The 16976-nt window shown below is 45.0% G+C and overlaps 1 protein-coding gene across 9 annotated transcripts in view; it reads right to left on the minus strand.

The window, feature by feature from the left end:
- Window positions 1–16976, minus strand: part of Nipped-A (Transcription-associated protein Nipped-A) — a 435149-nt gene that overhangs the window by 362201 nt on the left and 55972 nt on the right. For 6 of the 9 annotated variants that reach the window (XM_075682656.1, XM_075682655.1, XM_075682663.1 and 3 more), the window contains 2 exons: window positions 3695–3861; window positions 2653–2812 (listed from right to left, as the gene is read on the minus strand). In XM_075682656.1, the coding sequence (XP_075538771.1) occupies window positions 2653–2812; window positions 3695–3861 (327 nt within the window). The remainder of the gene's footprint in view (window positions 1–2652; window positions 2813–3694; window positions 3862–16976) is intronic. The other 3 variants (XM_075682662.1, XM_075682661.1, XM_075682659.1) reach the window with 1 other exon arrangement.

Consider the following 16976-nt stretch of genomic DNA (forward strand, 5'->3'; position numbering starts at 1 on the left):
ATTTCGACGCCGTGGCAGAGAGCGTTATGGCGTCGTGCAAGCGAGGACATGCGTCATTTCGAAGCTCGGATAAAAAAGACGCCAGGTGCTCAGCATAAATTAAAAATTAGACATCGTCCGTGCTATCGAACGTGACACGGAGAAGTCGGCGCTGGCACGCGACAAGGATCTGCTGTTGACTACGGTGTGTGGCATTTGGAATGCGAAGAAGTTGCTCGGCAGCGCTGCTACAGACGCGAAGACATGTCGGCTACGAGGTTCGACTTTTCGCCATCGTTGCCTCTGTTGTTGCCGAAGTGTCGCCTAGCGACAGTGATAAGGACGACACGGAAAGCGACAGCACGGCCGATTCAGGCCCGACAGTGGCAGAAGCTACACGTTACGTCAGCCTCATGAACGCAATTGTCGCGACGAGAACAGGGGCGCGATAACGTAACTCTATTCCAAACGAAAAGTATTCAAAACTCCGGCACCCAGCAACGAAAATGCGCCCCCGGGACTTCTGCAGCACTACTGCGCACGTGCACGGAGAATACGTAACGCCAACGAGGAATCTGCCATGCGAGTGTTTGCCGAGAAGAGGGGGCTGGCTGAAAAGCTGGCACGCAGCTTCAGTAAGTTTGAGGCCGCTGTCGTCGTGCTAGGCCACCGCGGCATCAAACGAAAATAACACTTTTGTCGCGCGAAGTGAATAAATACTGCATGTTTTTTTCCCCTTTCATCGCACTCTCTCTGAGTTCCGTTTTCGACAGGTAGGTGGGCGATGTCATGCTATTTCGGTTAAACAGTACTACCGTTTAGTGCGTAGCTTATCCGAGCTCCGGCCAACTACGGTTTAACGAGGTTTCACTGTAGTGATATTATGTCCCAAATGATCGCTTGAGAATACAGTTCAAGGAAAGCTCTTCTTCCTATTCGGATGACGACGAGGGAAGAGAACTTATTTCCAAATTGATTCCTTGAACATTACAACATTACAATTGCGATAACGTTAGAGTAAATATGGTAAGTAGCCACTTATAAGATTACACGAGCGCCTGGTGGTGCTGCACAGGTAAATTAGTGCTATAAAAGAGACAGACACAAAAAAGGAACACAAAGACAAGTGCGTGTCTTTGCCTCCCTCTCTTGTGTCTGTGTCTTTCACAGCGCTAATTTACTTGTTCAGCTATACAGGCCAACTAGCCCAACAATTAATTCACCTAGTGGTCATTGCAAAATGCTTATTCTAAAACATACCCTCTGGGATACCCTCTGAGCATTGCCCAGCCACCCTGCTGATTATTAACGTTCCAGGTTTCCAATTTTAGTTTCGGTATTAAAACTACCTCTTCTTGAAACCTTCTCTTGACACATCATCTTGAAGTGCAAACGTAAAATTCTACACTGAGGCCTGCCCTATATCTATGCTATCCGAGACTAGGCTTCTTGCACAGTACAAAGTTTTGTTGCAGTTGGCCTTCGAGATGCAGCATGTGATAGTACATAAACATTCCTCATGCACCAAAGCCCAAGGCAATCAACAAGGTACCATGCATCTCTACCGGCTTTGCGCTACACAGCAAAGTGCATGCGACTGCACACTCATGGTTTGATTAACATGCAACACAAAGCATGCAAAAGCAAGAGCATGTGATGGATACTCGGCGAGCACCTGAGCTTGCCACACATTGGCGCTGCCAGCCCCAGCTCTCCAGCCCCTTCAGCCATGAATGGATGCTTTCCATTCTTTAATGCATGTATGCAACAAGGATACAAGCACTTCTAAAAAAAAGGGGAGAAAGGAGGCATTCAACAACCCCCTCAGTGTGTGCAACCACAAGCAAGAATTTGGAAACCATGACTGAAACAAAAATATTTATTCCAAGCTTAGGCATGCAGCCTTAAGCTGTGTGCCACACAATGCATGTGTGCATGTTTGAAAAATGCCAGTGGGTGTATTCATTCCAGATTACACAGCCACGCTGGATGATCTAATCAAAATTTTTTACTGTTCTCATGGTCTCAAGCCTCTGTCTACAATGACACACGCCACACCTAAATTCACATTTGTGTCCTCAACAAAGTCCTGTCACTTCCCGAAAATAACAAGGTCCTCATTTGAGCCAAATGCGCGCATCACTAAAAAACTTAGGACACCATGTTGCCGGACGAAAAACTCCCACTGATGCCCAAGTGCCACAAGTGCCAAAATTTTTTTATTTGTAGAATTGTTCCTGTCCCAAGCAAACGGAAAACCCGCGAGTTTGCACATGGAGGCACACTATGACAGAAGGGGCCATGGAGATATCTCATGAAAATTGCTGTTCAATAACTGGTAGCAAACCTGCTTTACTTGAAAGCCAAGCTTTTCTGTCTTTTTCTGGCCTAAGCCGACTACTGTAATGCTTGCAAGGCAGGCTCGATATGTTTGGCAAGCCCAGCGGCTGCTTTTCTCAACAGAACAGGTGAAATGGCAGTCGCAGATCAAGTGAATGATGAAAGAAGAAGTACTGTCGACCCCACCCCCATTTGCTTGCACGGCTGCTTCCTTTCTCTCTCTGACCTGTTTTTCACTGACTGCGACTTCACCTTGCGGCGTTACTGTGCTTCAGGAACCGATGAAACTGCCGATGGCCTTGCACCTTACTCGTGCCTCATTTCTGTACGTGCCTCGCCAATGCTGAAGATTTCGTGCAGAGTCATCTTTGGGGGTTCCATCCCAGGTATTCCCACCTGGTAGATCTTTACAATGTATGCCAGGAACGAGAGCGTCTTGATCTGGGCGGCCATGAAGTCCACAAACACCTCACGGTTGAAGGCTGGATTCATCCTGCAATCAGGAGAGGAGTCGACCCTTCACACCCAAACTACGTACAACAAATGCAGCTGGTGTGAGCTCCTATTCTGCACAGGCACAAGCAAGAGCATGCAATGTACGGCAGATCGGACAGGTCTCTTCACCCTATTTAGGTGCAAGGTTTGCATCACTTACACATTCAAGCTTTAGTACAAAAAAAAACTGAGGTGTCTGGAAAAGCAACAAAGGCTTGCTGAGGGCACACACAGAGTGTGTTCACCATCTGTTAAAGCACAAGCAGAATTTACAAATTTTGATCATGTGTTGCATGAAAATAACCTTTAGACAGGTGTGAAAACTCAAAGAACACAACACTGCACCATTTACGGAGCTGCTTAAAAATTTAGCTTCCAAGTTGCGACTCACCAAAACAGCACTTGACACTTAATAAAGCTTTATTGGGAAAATTTTCCTGTTAACTAGCATACAAATTTCGCATAGAAAGAATGACAATTTGCAGTATGAAATCAAACAGCTATGCCACTAAACGCCAGTTAGCAGAATTAAGACGCCATGATAGTTACAGCATACTGTGTCACACATGTGGCTGCATTCTTACACATGAACAAAGCTTTCTCATTACACACGATCATGATGCTTCAATAACATAATCATGCCACGGTGAAGTCGTTTACATCTTCAGTCATGGTGAAGATATCCACACCTCTAAGTTATTATGCTCAGTAGTGTTGCTGTCAGCTACTATCCTTAATGCGTCCCCATTTCCTCTGCAATGTTTTCAGTCAAGCAGAGCCACTTAGAAACCAGTGGCGGACCAGCTAGCGTTAATCTTGACAGCTTGGGTTATGCACGTGCGACTACCACTTCCCAATAGCAGGCAAGAGGAAGCCACACCTGTGCTGGGGCAGGGGCTGCAGGGTGATGGTGTTGAGGATGAGCGGAATGAACTCGGCCACATCGTCGTGCACGCTCTGCTTGTAGAGCTGGTACATGAGCACCACGATGATGGGCAGTTCCGCCAGCACCTTCAGGGACAGCACCGCCCGCGGGATCACGTTGTACTGCACACACGACCGCAGGCAGGGAGCAAACATTGCGTAATGCCTCCAACCTGCCAGCTTACAGGGGACCTTTGGTAAATGCACAGGCAAAGACAAAGCTCACACACTCGTCTAAGCAGCATTACCTTGGCCAAGCTTGAGGTGGGCAATGTGAGCAATTATTTGGTTCTTGTGCACAACTGGCTAAGCCAGCAGCACCAGCAGCAACATTTATCACCAGAAAACTTGCAGGTAGATATACCCTTCTCATCAGTGTTATTTACCAGTTCCAGGCAACAATAACACCACAACAACAAAACAAAAAGGGAGATGCACATAACTACAGTAAAGCGTCAAAGGCAATGTCATGTGTAAGTACAGTTAAACCTAGATGTAACGAAACACTTAACTTTTTATAACTTGTCCATAGAACAGCATGTATTTCGAATCTCAATATCAATAGAATGACACTTGTTTATACATGATTTCCATAATAAAATTTCAATGACACCGCAAAGGAACATCGAGACAATAAATAGAAACTAGCGCGGATGCAGACGGTCAGGTCAAATGGTTGAATCACATGTGGCTGCTTGTGAGCATACCTCTCAAAGGCAATGTCATGTGTAAGTACAGTTAAACCTAGATATAACGAAACACTTAACTTTTTATAACTTGAATGAATGAATGTGTGTGGTTTAGTGGCGCAAGGGCCAGATATGGCCAAAGAGCGCCAAGACAGTGTTAGTGACTTCGCGGTGGAATGATGAGTTCTGTGACGAAGATGTGACTTGGCTGTAAAGTGGCCTAAAATAGTTGCTGTAAAGTGCGTAAAGTCTACGTGGTATAAAATTATGGCGATGACTTGTGACGAATACTATGAAGATTAAAATCCATAGTAGAAGAATGAAGCAAAATATAAAATATATAAGATCGTAAAATTACATGGAGCACTGCTGCCTCGCCAGAGCCCTTGAAACACAAGGGCCTAGAGGCATGTGCTATACTAAACAGCTATCGCAGCGGCATCCTCTGAAGAGAGAACCCGCTACGAACATGTGGGGCTAAAAACATGCAGGACAACATCTTTCAGAAAACTTAGGACTGCGTTGGTGTCAAATAAAGGTTCTGGGCCGAGTAGCATTACGGGATGTAGGGGGATGTGCTGCCGGTATGCTAGGGAAAAATGTTTCCTTCTTTCAGATTCGGCTGCCCGACACTCCAGGAGGACGTGGAGGACGGTCAGCCTCTCCCCGCATCTACCACAGGTTGGAGGATCATTTCCAGTGAGCAGAAAGTTATGCGTGCCAAACGTGTGTCCTATTCTGAGGCGACAGAATAGGACATCTGTTCGCCGTGATTTTGTTACGGAGGGCCAAGAAACTAACTGTGGCTTTATTACGTGCAGTTTATTATTGTCAGTTATAACTTGTCCATAGAACAGCATGTATTTCGAATCTCAATATCAATAGAATGACACTTGTTTATACATGATTTCCATAATAATATTTCAATGACACCGCAAAGGAACATCGAGACAATAAATAGAAACTAGCGCGGATGCAGACGGTCAGGTCAAATGGTTGAATCACATGTGGCTGCTTGTGAGCATACCTCTCAAATCGCATACCATGCAGCAGAGAGTGGCCACTGAAGCTGAGCAGCAACAGCCGCTGGCTGTTACAGACCATATAAAGTAAAAGTGCAATAAGCAGTGGCGTTGCTAGGTCATCTGGCACCCGGGGCCCATAGGTCTTTTGGCAGCCCCCCCCCTCCCCCCCCGTGTAGTCAAGGAAGGCGAGGATATTGACAATTTCTGGGTTTCAGCACCAGTACAGCCGCGTTGGATACCGCGCACGTCCCCCGGGTCCCCCTCTCCTTCAATCACGAATGCGGCAGGTATACACGCTGTTTTTCTGCGCCAAGTAACACAGGGTGCTGTACTGATAACTTGCGATAAGCGCATGTGCACATCTTCTGTCAGACTGTAAGGCTTGGCAGCCAATACAAATGCGGCATCGTGGAAAATATGGCTCACGCCACAAGTAACAAAAAATACCTTTATAAAGTTTTAATTACCAATTTTAGCGGCAATATTGCATTTGCAAAACTGAAGCCTGACATTCATATGTTGCCCAACAACAACTTCACAAGAATCGTCGTAAATACTATGGCGCGCAGTACTTTGGCTGTGGGCAGCACTGAACGAAAACGAAAATTAAATTGTGTGTCAGTGAAGCTGATCTCTCCACCCTATTAGAAAACGCCACCTGCCTCCCTGCTGCGCGAGCGCCAATGCTATGACAATTACCGAGTTCTCTTCATTGTGATCAATAAAGCCTCGTTTTTATTTGCTGCTATATGGACAAATGTGGTTATCCGAGCTGCGGTACCAGCACAAGTTGCGAACAGAATAGAGCACGCTTCGCGTCTATTCTTGGCGCGAGCGCCAGGCGTGCTCGTTGAATGTCCCCTTGCTGCTGTCTTTGTTTGTCTTCACTGCGCGTTCTGAATGGAAGAGGGACCCAAGAGCCTCAACGCCTTACAATGCCTGACTGTATGTTTAGCGACGCCTGCTCCCAGCATGAACGCACGGCACGAGCACACTCCACATGAAACGTTCCGCTAAGGCGAGTGGTTTAGCGACCATTTTGCGAATTAAATTTTATAGCCCGAACATTCGTGCAATTATTTCGTGGCGTGTTGATAGAGCTGCAGCCGACAATTCTGTGTCGCAACGCATCGGGTACATGAGCTCGGGCTACTGGATACCGGAGCAAATCAAGCCGGCGGAAAGAGGGGTGTCATCAGACATATATGACACCCCCCACTGGCCCCTTGCACCCGGGGCCCATGGCCCCCTGGGCCCCCCTTTGCTACGCCACTGGCAATAAGATCCTATCGCACCGCGCAAGCTGTATGCATGCTGTGGGTGCGAGGGAAAGTGCAAGGGAGAACCAAGAAGGACGGTGGCTTGATGCGTGCGCTCTCCACATTTGCACAAGATGGTGGGAGGGAATGCACGCCTCCCTTCTCTAGCCTGGCCGTGCATGGCTGTCAGTGCAGCTGAGCGCATACGGGGAAAGTGCACTTTATTTTAGCGGTAATCTGCGGCAGGTGCAAAGCTGGGGCAAGTTGAGACGGCTGTGCCTGCTAGTACACTGTCTTCCCGTGCATTTAGCGCAGGAGGTCAGGTAATCTCGAATTTCAGAGACGCATTGAAGCCAGAGGCAGATGAAATGTTCGCTCCTCTCTGCCTGTACTCTTCACGATAGTGTCATCGCACTGTGGGCGACACTATCAGCCGCAGGGGCAGAGTGGATGTGGAAGCTGCTCGGGCTATGCTTCGTACCACTGATGTGAAGGTATCGTTGACACGACTTGAAACCCTATGTTTGGTTGCAGACTCTCAAATTAAACAAAATGAATTCTTTTTGTCATTGAAGATTGTTGCTTCCGATTGCGTGATAATTTATAAAATTTCACAGCCCCTTTCATGCAAGAAACAGTGACTGTACTTATTTGTATAAAAAGCAAATTTTGATATAGCAAAATTTCGATACAGTGCAGTTTCCTTACAATGATAACAAGAACGAAATATCCGACTGTTATAACCTATCATTACTTTATCTGGACTGCCGCAAAACAAAAAGCTGCCAAACATACCTTTGTAGCTCCGAAACTAAATTTGCCACTTGCACTGAAAAAAAGACGTATAAAGTAGCCTGTGAAAAATAAAAAATTGATTTATAGCGTATTTACTCGATTCTAATGCGGCCTCGATTGTAACATGCACCCGCTTTTCGTGACCAAGAAAAAGGGAGAAAAAAAAAAACCGCCCGTAATAGTAACGTGCACCTGTTTGCCATGACCTAAAGAAAGAAAAGTCCTTTACAGTACGGTGCACCTCATTCTTTCATAGAGAAATACAACTTTCTCTCAATTGGAAAGAAAGATTTACTCCCAATACACTAAAGTTGCAATAAATAAAAAAAGTCACAGTTTTGCACGAAAGGCGTAGCATTGATTACAACAGCTAATTAGTAGACAACTACACCAACAGTAAGGACAGTAGTTTTATAAGCCGTATGAGCTTTTAAACATTTGCCTACTAACTAAATTAACAAGCATGGTGTCATGTGCACACAAGCATGAACACATTTCACTCCATGACCGTGGAAACTCTTTAAACATTGGAGTGAAGAAGTGCGGTAGCAGGAGCGAGGGAATTGACCTTTGTGCGGCCTCTCGCTTCGACAAGAGACGAGAACACGGCACGGTCCACCTAGATGCGTAGACTCTCGTCTCCGCTGCAGATCACTTTCAAGAACGCCCATGATGCGACCCGATTTCCGTCCATCTTCACACATGTGATCGCTTTTCCTTTAATTGAGGCATCGCGATGAACTCTGCATGTCTTTGCAGTCGGAACTTCCATGCTGGAAACGCAGGAAACGGGAGGATGGACGGTGCATTAACCTAAGCCGGTGAACACATACCATGGCACATGGAGCTAGGCTCAAAGCGCGTATGAGGCAGCAATATTGAAGTGGCGATGGCGATATGGTAACGCATAATTAGGGTTGCACTTCATTCTAACGTGCACGCAATTTTTGGATTCGTTTTATCGAAAAAAAAAGTCCACATTAGATTCAAGTAAATACGGTACCTCTAAACAGCATATCACATGTTAGGCCTGTTGAAATGGTCAGAAATACACCCTTGCTTTCGCGGGAGTTTCAGGTTCCCAACTATGGTGTCCAGATGCTGCGCAAACACTAGCGGCAATAATTCAGCGTCCACGAAATCAATCAATGACTCAATTGACGACAATTCACTTTGCGTGAACATCGGGGTCGGTGTCAAAGAGGGGTCATTGTCAATCTCGTCGTCCCCGTCGCACAATGCCAGCGTCTGTCACGACAATGATCACCCCATCGGATATCTCTTCGCATAACAAGGCAGCACTATCTGCAGTCATTAACTTCTCCATCGAAGCACCACCTGCTTCATAGTCAGTAGCGAAATGATTCCAAAGCTTGGTAATGTCAGCGGCTTCCACCGTGTTGATTCCAGGGGTTTCACCCAGGCGCAAAAAGCCCGCCTTTACCATTGATCTGCATGGCTTTTAGTTGCAGCCATCATGATCGTGGCACTCCGGTGTGAGCTCACACTTCTGGCTTTGCAAAATTTGCAGCTTCGTCTCAAGCGATACAACATTGCGCTTTGTCGGCGCCGTCTTCTATCAACTGGGCTGTCCACTGCTGCTTCCGTGCTCGCTGAGAAAGGGCAAAGGACCGGTCCTGCTTCGCTTCATGCTTTTCTTTTTTCCTCTCCTAATGCGTAGCTCAATCGTGGGCGACGCAAGGCAGCTAGAGCCATCTTGTGGCATGTGGGCAGAACGTGCTGGGCAGTTTGTGGCGGCAGATATGAATGTGCGTAGGCAAATGTATCGCCCCATCTCGGCATCGTTCATTTAAGGGAAACTTAGGTATGCAAATTTTGTGATTATTCTGCATGAAATATGCCGTCCAGAAGGCAAAATTTTGATCGTTATACCCAATATGTTGTGAATAACGCATCATATATGGGTTTTTTTCTCATAGCCCTAATGCATAACTTGACACTCTTAAGTTAGCTTATTGTTAGAGCCGATATACAGTGGAATCTCAATAAACAGAAATTGCTTAAACGGAACTGCCTCTTAAACTGAACACCATCCTCATGGTAGGTTGGTTTTGTATTCATGGAATTGTATTGAGCTTTGTCTCTCAGTAAATAGAACTGCTGATAAACAAAACCAATTTCCCAGTCCCTTGAAGTCCACTGTAGAGCTATATGTGGTATCGCCATATAAGTGGACTGCACCATAAGACAAAGTTCCTATTTTAAAGACTTGGTTGTATCAAGCATTCATCATCATCATCATCATCATCATCATCATCAGCCTGGTTACGCCCACTGCAGGGCAAAGGCCTCTCCCATACTTCTCCAACAACCACGGTCATGTACTAATTGTGGCCATGCCGTCCCTGCAAACTTCTTAATCTCATCCGCCCACCTGACTTTCTGCCGCCCCCTGCTACGCTTCCCTTCCCTTGGGATCCAGTCCGTAACGCTTAATGACCATCGGTTATCTTGCCTCCTCATTACATGTCCTGCCCATGCCCATTTCTTTTTCTTGATTTCAACTAAGATGTCATTAACTCGCGTTTGTTCCCTCACCCAATCTGCTCTTTTCTTATCCCTTAACGTTACACCTATCATTCTTCTTTCCATAGCTCGTTGTGTCGCCCTCAATTTGATTAGAACCCTTTTCGTAAGCCTCCAGGTTTCTGCCCCGTAGGTGAGTACTGGTAAGACACAGCTATTATATACTTTTCTCTTGAGGGATAACGGCAACCTGCTGTTCATGATTTGGGAATGCCTGCCAAACGCACTCCAGCCCATTCTTATTCTTCTGATTATTTCCGTCTCATGATCCGGATCCGCCGTCACTACCTGCCCTAAGTAGATGTATTCCCTTACGACTTCCAGTGCCTCGCTGCCTATTGTAAATTGCTGTTCTCTCCCGAGACTGTTAAGCATTACTTTAGTTTTCTGCATATTAATTTTTAGACCCACTCTTCTGCTTTGCCTCTCCAGGTCAGTGAGCATGCATTGCAATTGGTCCCCTGAGTTACTAAGCAAGGCAATATCATCAGCGAATCGCAAGTTACTAAGGTATTCTCCATTAACTTTTATCCCCAATTCTTCTCAATCCAGGTCTCTGAATACCTCCTGTAAACACGCTGTGAATAGCATTGGAGATATCGTATCTCCCTGCCTGACGCCTTTCTTTATTGGGATTTTGTTGCTTGCTTTATGGAGGACTACGGTGGCTGTGGAGCCGCTATAGATATCTTCCAGTATTTTTACATATGGCTCATCTACACCCTGATTCCGTAATGCCTCCACGACTGCTGAGGTTTCGACTGAATCAAACGCTTTCTCGTAATCAATGAAAGCTATATACAACGGTTGCTTATATTCTGCACATTTCTCGTATCAATTGATTGATAGTGTGAATATGGTCTATTGTTGAGTAGCCTTTACGGAATCCTGCCTGGTCCTTTGGTTGACAGAAGTCTAAGGTGTTCCTGATTCTATTTGCAATTACCTTAGTAAATACTTTGTAGGCAACGGACAGTAAGCTGATCGGTCTATAATTTTTCAAGTCTTTGGCGTCCCCTTTCTTATGGAGTGGGATTATGTTAGAGTTCTTCCAAGATTCCGGTGCGCTCGAGGTCATGAGGCATTGCGTATACAGGGTGGCCAGTTTCTCTAGAACAATCTGTCCACCATCCTTCAACAAATCTGCTGTTACCTGATCCTCCCCAGCTGCCTTCCCCCTTTGCATATCTCCTAAGGCTTTCTTTACTTCTTCCGGCGTTACCTTCGGGATTTCGAATTCCTTTAGACTATTTTCTCTTCCATTATCGTCGTGCGTGCCACTGGTACTGTATAAATCTCTATAGAACTCCTCAGCCACTTGAACTATCTCATCCATATTAGTAATGATATTGCCGGCTTTGTCTCTGAACGCATACATCTGATTCTTGCCAATTCCTAGTTTCTTCTTCTATGAACACAACAATCAAGCATTCACTGTACCACTAAAACTGATTGCAGTATCTGAGTGATGATGCAAGAGGATTTGGTGCAGTGGCATAATGCTAAAAGAAAAATGGCACAATGCCTGGACACGACATAGCATTGACTGTGCAGACAAACCAAAGCACTTGCACTTGTCTCTGTCACTCTCTGTATTTGCAATACAGTAGACCCCCTTTAAGATGAACTCGAAGGGACCATGAAAATTTGTTCGTCTTAGCAGAAGAATAATTGGCATCCAAATATCTTAATTCAAAACGATAAATGACCTTAGAAGCATTTATTTAGCTGAATTAATAGAAAATGTAATAGAAAAAGGAGAAACAAGGCAAAGCATCATGGACAAATACTCTAGCAGTTGCTACAGGTTTTGTTTACAATACAAATGTACCAGCTTCGTCTCGTGATAACATCGCCCTAGCGTGCCATACACTGTGTATGCCAGTAAAAGCCTGCGACGACGAGCGAACGATGGTGGCTCAATCTCGCATGAGGAAGGGAGGAAATAGGGGGGGATGCGCACCATCTTCTGTCGTGTGCATGGCACTGAGGGAGGAAAGCATTGTACTTTGGCCGCACATGGTTCCGTGGGCTTTATCTTGTGAGATCCGCTTTTGGGGCAGTCTAGGTGGGCCGATGGCTTGTAGCTTTGCCTGTGCTGTGTTCTTGCCGCTCAGTTTGCGTTGATGCGAAAGACAGCACAAAGATCACTTCGCTCGCTGCTGCTGCCGCGATTCTTCACGCCAGTGTTTTGACAGCGAGAGTCTGTGGTAATTGATTGTGATGTGCTCATGTTTGCCTGTGTGCGCTGACACCATGTTTGTTAATTTAGTTAATAAGCAAATGTTTACAAGTGGGCGTTCTACTCCGACGGCTGCTGAGTTGGCGTGGCCACGCAAGCCCTGTCTTGAGCACGATCTGCGATGCGGATAGTATAGGTGTATAGGTGCACTGAGGGCCAATAGCGCCGTGTGCGCTATAGCACCCATATGCTTGCGCGTCACCCACATTCACGAAGTGTCTCGATGCGCGCACCCCCAGGCGACGTGCATTGAGGCATCCTAGCCTCCAGGATCGCTGGCAGTCACTCCGAATGTTCATCTTAACCAAGGAGTATGTCCGAGCTGGTTTGTCTTAAGCGGATTTTTTTGCATTGAGCCTTTGGAAAACAAAACAAACATTCCCATGTTGTTCGTTATATGCGAGAATTTGGCTTAACCGAGTTCGTTTTAACAAGAGTTCACTGTACTATCAACACAGAGTTAACAAGCAAATCAGACAAGCCATAGACCTCTTCATTTTCAAGAGCATATCTCTATTAACTTTAAGCTCTTAAACCTAAGGTCATCTTTACGCTCCTTGAATATAAAAAAGAAAGGGTCAACCAAGTGTTGACTCTATATTAGACAAGTTTGATGTACATGGTGGTTCAAGTGATTCAATTATTAAATGTTAATTATATCTCTGTATTCTGTCTTTTTCATGTTCATTACTCACTCATTTTGTACCTCATTCATGCTGTATTTCCCACACAATTACATTGGCCTTGTCTACTTTAGCGTCGACACTTGGCTTACGCTTTCCTTTTTTTACTGGAAGTGGGTACAAGACGACATCCCAGATATGGCAAACTTGTGTGAAGTCAACAAAGAAGATCTTTTCTGCAAAAAGCATGCAAACTTCATGTGCACAGCAAGAGTATGGGGCATGTAAAAATATCCAGGATACCCCACGCATGTGTAAATTAGTGCGTACTTGACATATAGCACTACTAGTAAAGTATCATGCTCTATGAGTATTTATCGCTAACATTTCTTTTTAAACATATACTTAATTAATAAAGAGAAAATCAGACATCCACCCATTCATAGCAAATGCTACAAAGGAAACCCATATGGGTTCCTCGAAAGAAACGCCTCACTGTTGAAGAAAAATTCGTCTTGGTCCGGGACTCGAACCCGGGACTGCCGCTTTTCCAGGGCAGCCGCTCTACCATCCGAGCTAACCAGGCAGCTAGCAGTTGTTGACAAATTTGACTTCGCCCTGCCATCTGCTAACCTGGTTAGCTCAGATGGTAGAATGGCTGCTCTGGAAAGGCGGTGGTCCTGGGTTCGAGTCCCGGACCAGGACGAATTTTTCAAGTGTGAGGCTTCTCTTTCGAGTAACCCGTACAGGTTTCCTTTGTAGCATTTGCTATGAACAGGTGGATGTCCGATTTTACCTTTATTAATTACTTCTCTCCACCTTGCAGGTTTCCGCAGAACTATTACATCATATACTTAGTTGCTGACTATTACAACATGTTCTCAGCGTGGAGAGGTATCATTTGATACCATTTTCATGTTCATGTGTGTACATCTACATATCCCCTAACCGACGCTTTTTTTTTCTGAAAGTGGTGACAAGATAGCCAGTTCCCAGGTACGCCAAACCCGTGTGTAGTTGGCAAAGACCTCACGTTCAAAATTTCAAAGTACACCAAATCCACAATGTTTCACACCAGACATTGCCTTCTTCATCAATAAATATTTCATTGATACAAGTGAGTATTCACACTACAAAACATTCCTTTATGACTGACCAACATATTTTTCAATAGGTTAGTCACCATCTGTGTTGCCAACTACAACTTTGCTAGATGTGATAGTTAACAAAAATCGGCAACAAATTGCTAGTAAAAGTAAATGCAGCTGCTGCTTACAGCCAGAGTTTTTTCTTCCATGCACCCCCCCCCCCCAGCCAGTAGTGCTATGTAGCTATGCAAGGTGCTTTTGCTTTGTGCATTATTTACAATCATAGTTTGGCATACTCACTCACGAGTACAGTTACTCATATTCTCTCGACAATCATTTCACGGACATGGGAGACAGGGTTAGTATATGATGAAGCGTGTGAGTGTACGTGAGTACGAATGAAAGTCAGAGCCGGTAAGTGTGAATGAAAGTGACGACGAGCACAAGTGAGGGTTTGTCAATATGAGAGGGTGCGAGCAGGAATGTAAGTAGCAACGCGTGCGAGTGCAGATCGGCCTAAGTGAGTCCGCAAAAATATTGGCGAGTGAGGAAGGTGAGTGAGCAGCCACTTATTCTGCCAGCCCATGTTCGCTCTTCATGAACAAGCGAACTGCATTAAAGTGCACTCGCCTACAATGTCTTGCAGCCATGTCTGGTGGGAAACACAAAGAGCGCTGCAGGTATCCTGCCTGTACTTGTAGTGAATTTAGTCTTCTCTGAATCTATTGACTTTTCGCTCTCCCTTAATGACATAAACCAGCACAGTTGCACAGTGCTTTTTGCAGTGTTTTACTAAGCACCTCAACCGCAAACAAACTATGGCTCTAAACTAAGTGTTCTGGGGTGCGACTTAATATATTAAGGGATTAAATGTGGCTATATTGAGCCCAGAACTAATATGCAAGAGCACCTATACAACATATTATTTTAATTCTGTGTGCTCTTGCGACCAAAATGTTTTCATGTTGATATGCATCACACATTCAGGCTTCCCGCCTCTGCAGCTTAAGCTTTGGCTGAAGTTATGAGCTGCTAGGACTGACCCGGATTACCACTCTTTGTTTGAAGAACACACACACAGTTTAAGTAATTAACCCATCTTGGCTGGTTGCTGATTTGTACGATCCTTACTGCATGAAAAAACTGCGTGGAGAGAGCTGAAATGAGGAACGATGAATGAAATCCCAGTAATTAATTACATCTGATTTGGCAATGTGCTGTTTACAAAGACGTCCAATGGCATAGGTGAAAATAGGATTGGAAATGCGTCCGTCATGCATGTGGCCTGTTGCGCGGCAAGGGGATAATTGAAAAGTGTTGAAAGCATGGACAATCCTCAAAGTAATGAATAAATTACAAACTTAGGCTACACTGCATGTAAAAAATTGTGGGTGACCAAAAAAAAAGGTTAAAGAACACAAATTAAATGCTGGCACAGTCCACTTTCGTGAACTTGACCCTGAAAAACTGGACAGATCAAACAAGAGTCAGAAAAAACATCAAACCACACCGCTGATTCAGTTGGCAGCATTTGCCAGATTCTAACATGTCCTTGAATAGAATGCACACCCACTTTTTGTGCGTTCAAAGTAGAAAATTAACATAGAAATTATATTAGCACTCCCAAACAAAGTAGAAATTGAATGTGCGTTCGATTTTTTAGCCACAAGAACGTAGCAAGCCTCTGGCAATAAGGAAAATCTGAAACTAGCAAAATGTACCTTTACATTCCAATTATTTTTTCGCCGGTGAGCTGGCCAGCAACAGATTGTCCATCTATCAGGATGGAGGCTGTGGATTTGATGCCAGTGTGCATGCAGGCTGCGGTATTGCCTATACATTGCACTAAGTTAAAACGAAACTATCGCTCGCCACAACTGCTGCAAATGAAACTGTGGTCGCTGTCAGTGCAATCACAGATGGATGGCGGCCATGAAATTCTGAAGGCATGATGCCAACATGCACAGAGCCAAAACAAAACTACGGTTTGCCACATTCACTGCGGACGAAACCATGGTCACTCTTGACACCGCAGTCATGAATGCAGGCTACACAGTTCTGAAGGCGCACGGCCAACACACTCTCAGTCAAAACGAAACTACTGCTTGCCACAACTGCTGCGGACGGAACCATTGTTGCTATCGACGCGGTCACGGATGGCAACTACGCAGTTCTTAAAGGCATGCACAGTGGCAAACACAGGAATAAGGGCAATAAAGACAAATAAACATGAAGCTTTCTGGCATTCCTGCTTTTTTTTTCTGCTGATGGATGACAATACAGACTCCATCACTTTGTTTCAGCGTGCACAATTTCATCTAAAGGGTGCTCGGTTTACTTCTTATTAACAGCCTCAAGGTGCTCGCCACCAGACATTTTTTTGTGTTCAGCTTACGAAGGGTAGAATGTTATCGTCTATATATACAGCACAAAATCTGGCATTATTACTATTGTCCTGCATACACAAAACCTTCTGATTTACACACTAAGCCTTCATTGCTTCAACTCCGGGTGATTAGATGTTTTGGTTAATTAACTCCCAACCATGTCCCAGTCGGTGCCCATACATTTCTAAAGGCCAAAAATCGTTTTTCTGATCCTGAAATTAGTCTTCACCACATAACTCAAATTTGACAAGTTAGGCCAAAATGATGACCCTAGTGGCGACCCCAATGGCTGTAGCGTCTGCCTTGACGGCACTAGAAAACAGTGAATACGTCAGAGATATGTTATATCCAGATGAAAACACCTATTTTCGTCCTTCCTTTGGAAAATTGAAGCGAAAAATGTCAGATCACAATGAATGATTAGCATATTAATGTATTTCTGACAAGCGCCTTTTCTTTCTTTATTTTTCCAGGACACAGGTTTGAAAACTGCCTGCATGATGGAATCATTTACAAAGCTACAATTGCATTTGCAATAGCCTACCGTCAGGGACAGCATCCTCACCACTGTCGTCACAAGATG

Source organism: Dermacentor variabilis, chromosome 2 (genome assembly GCF_050947875.1).
Source record: "Dermacentor variabilis isolate Ectoservices chromosome 2, ASM5094787v1, whole genome shotgun sequence".
Taxonomy (NCBI): Eukaryota; Metazoa; Arthropoda; class Arachnida; order Ixodida; family Ixodidae; genus Dermacentor; species Dermacentor variabilis.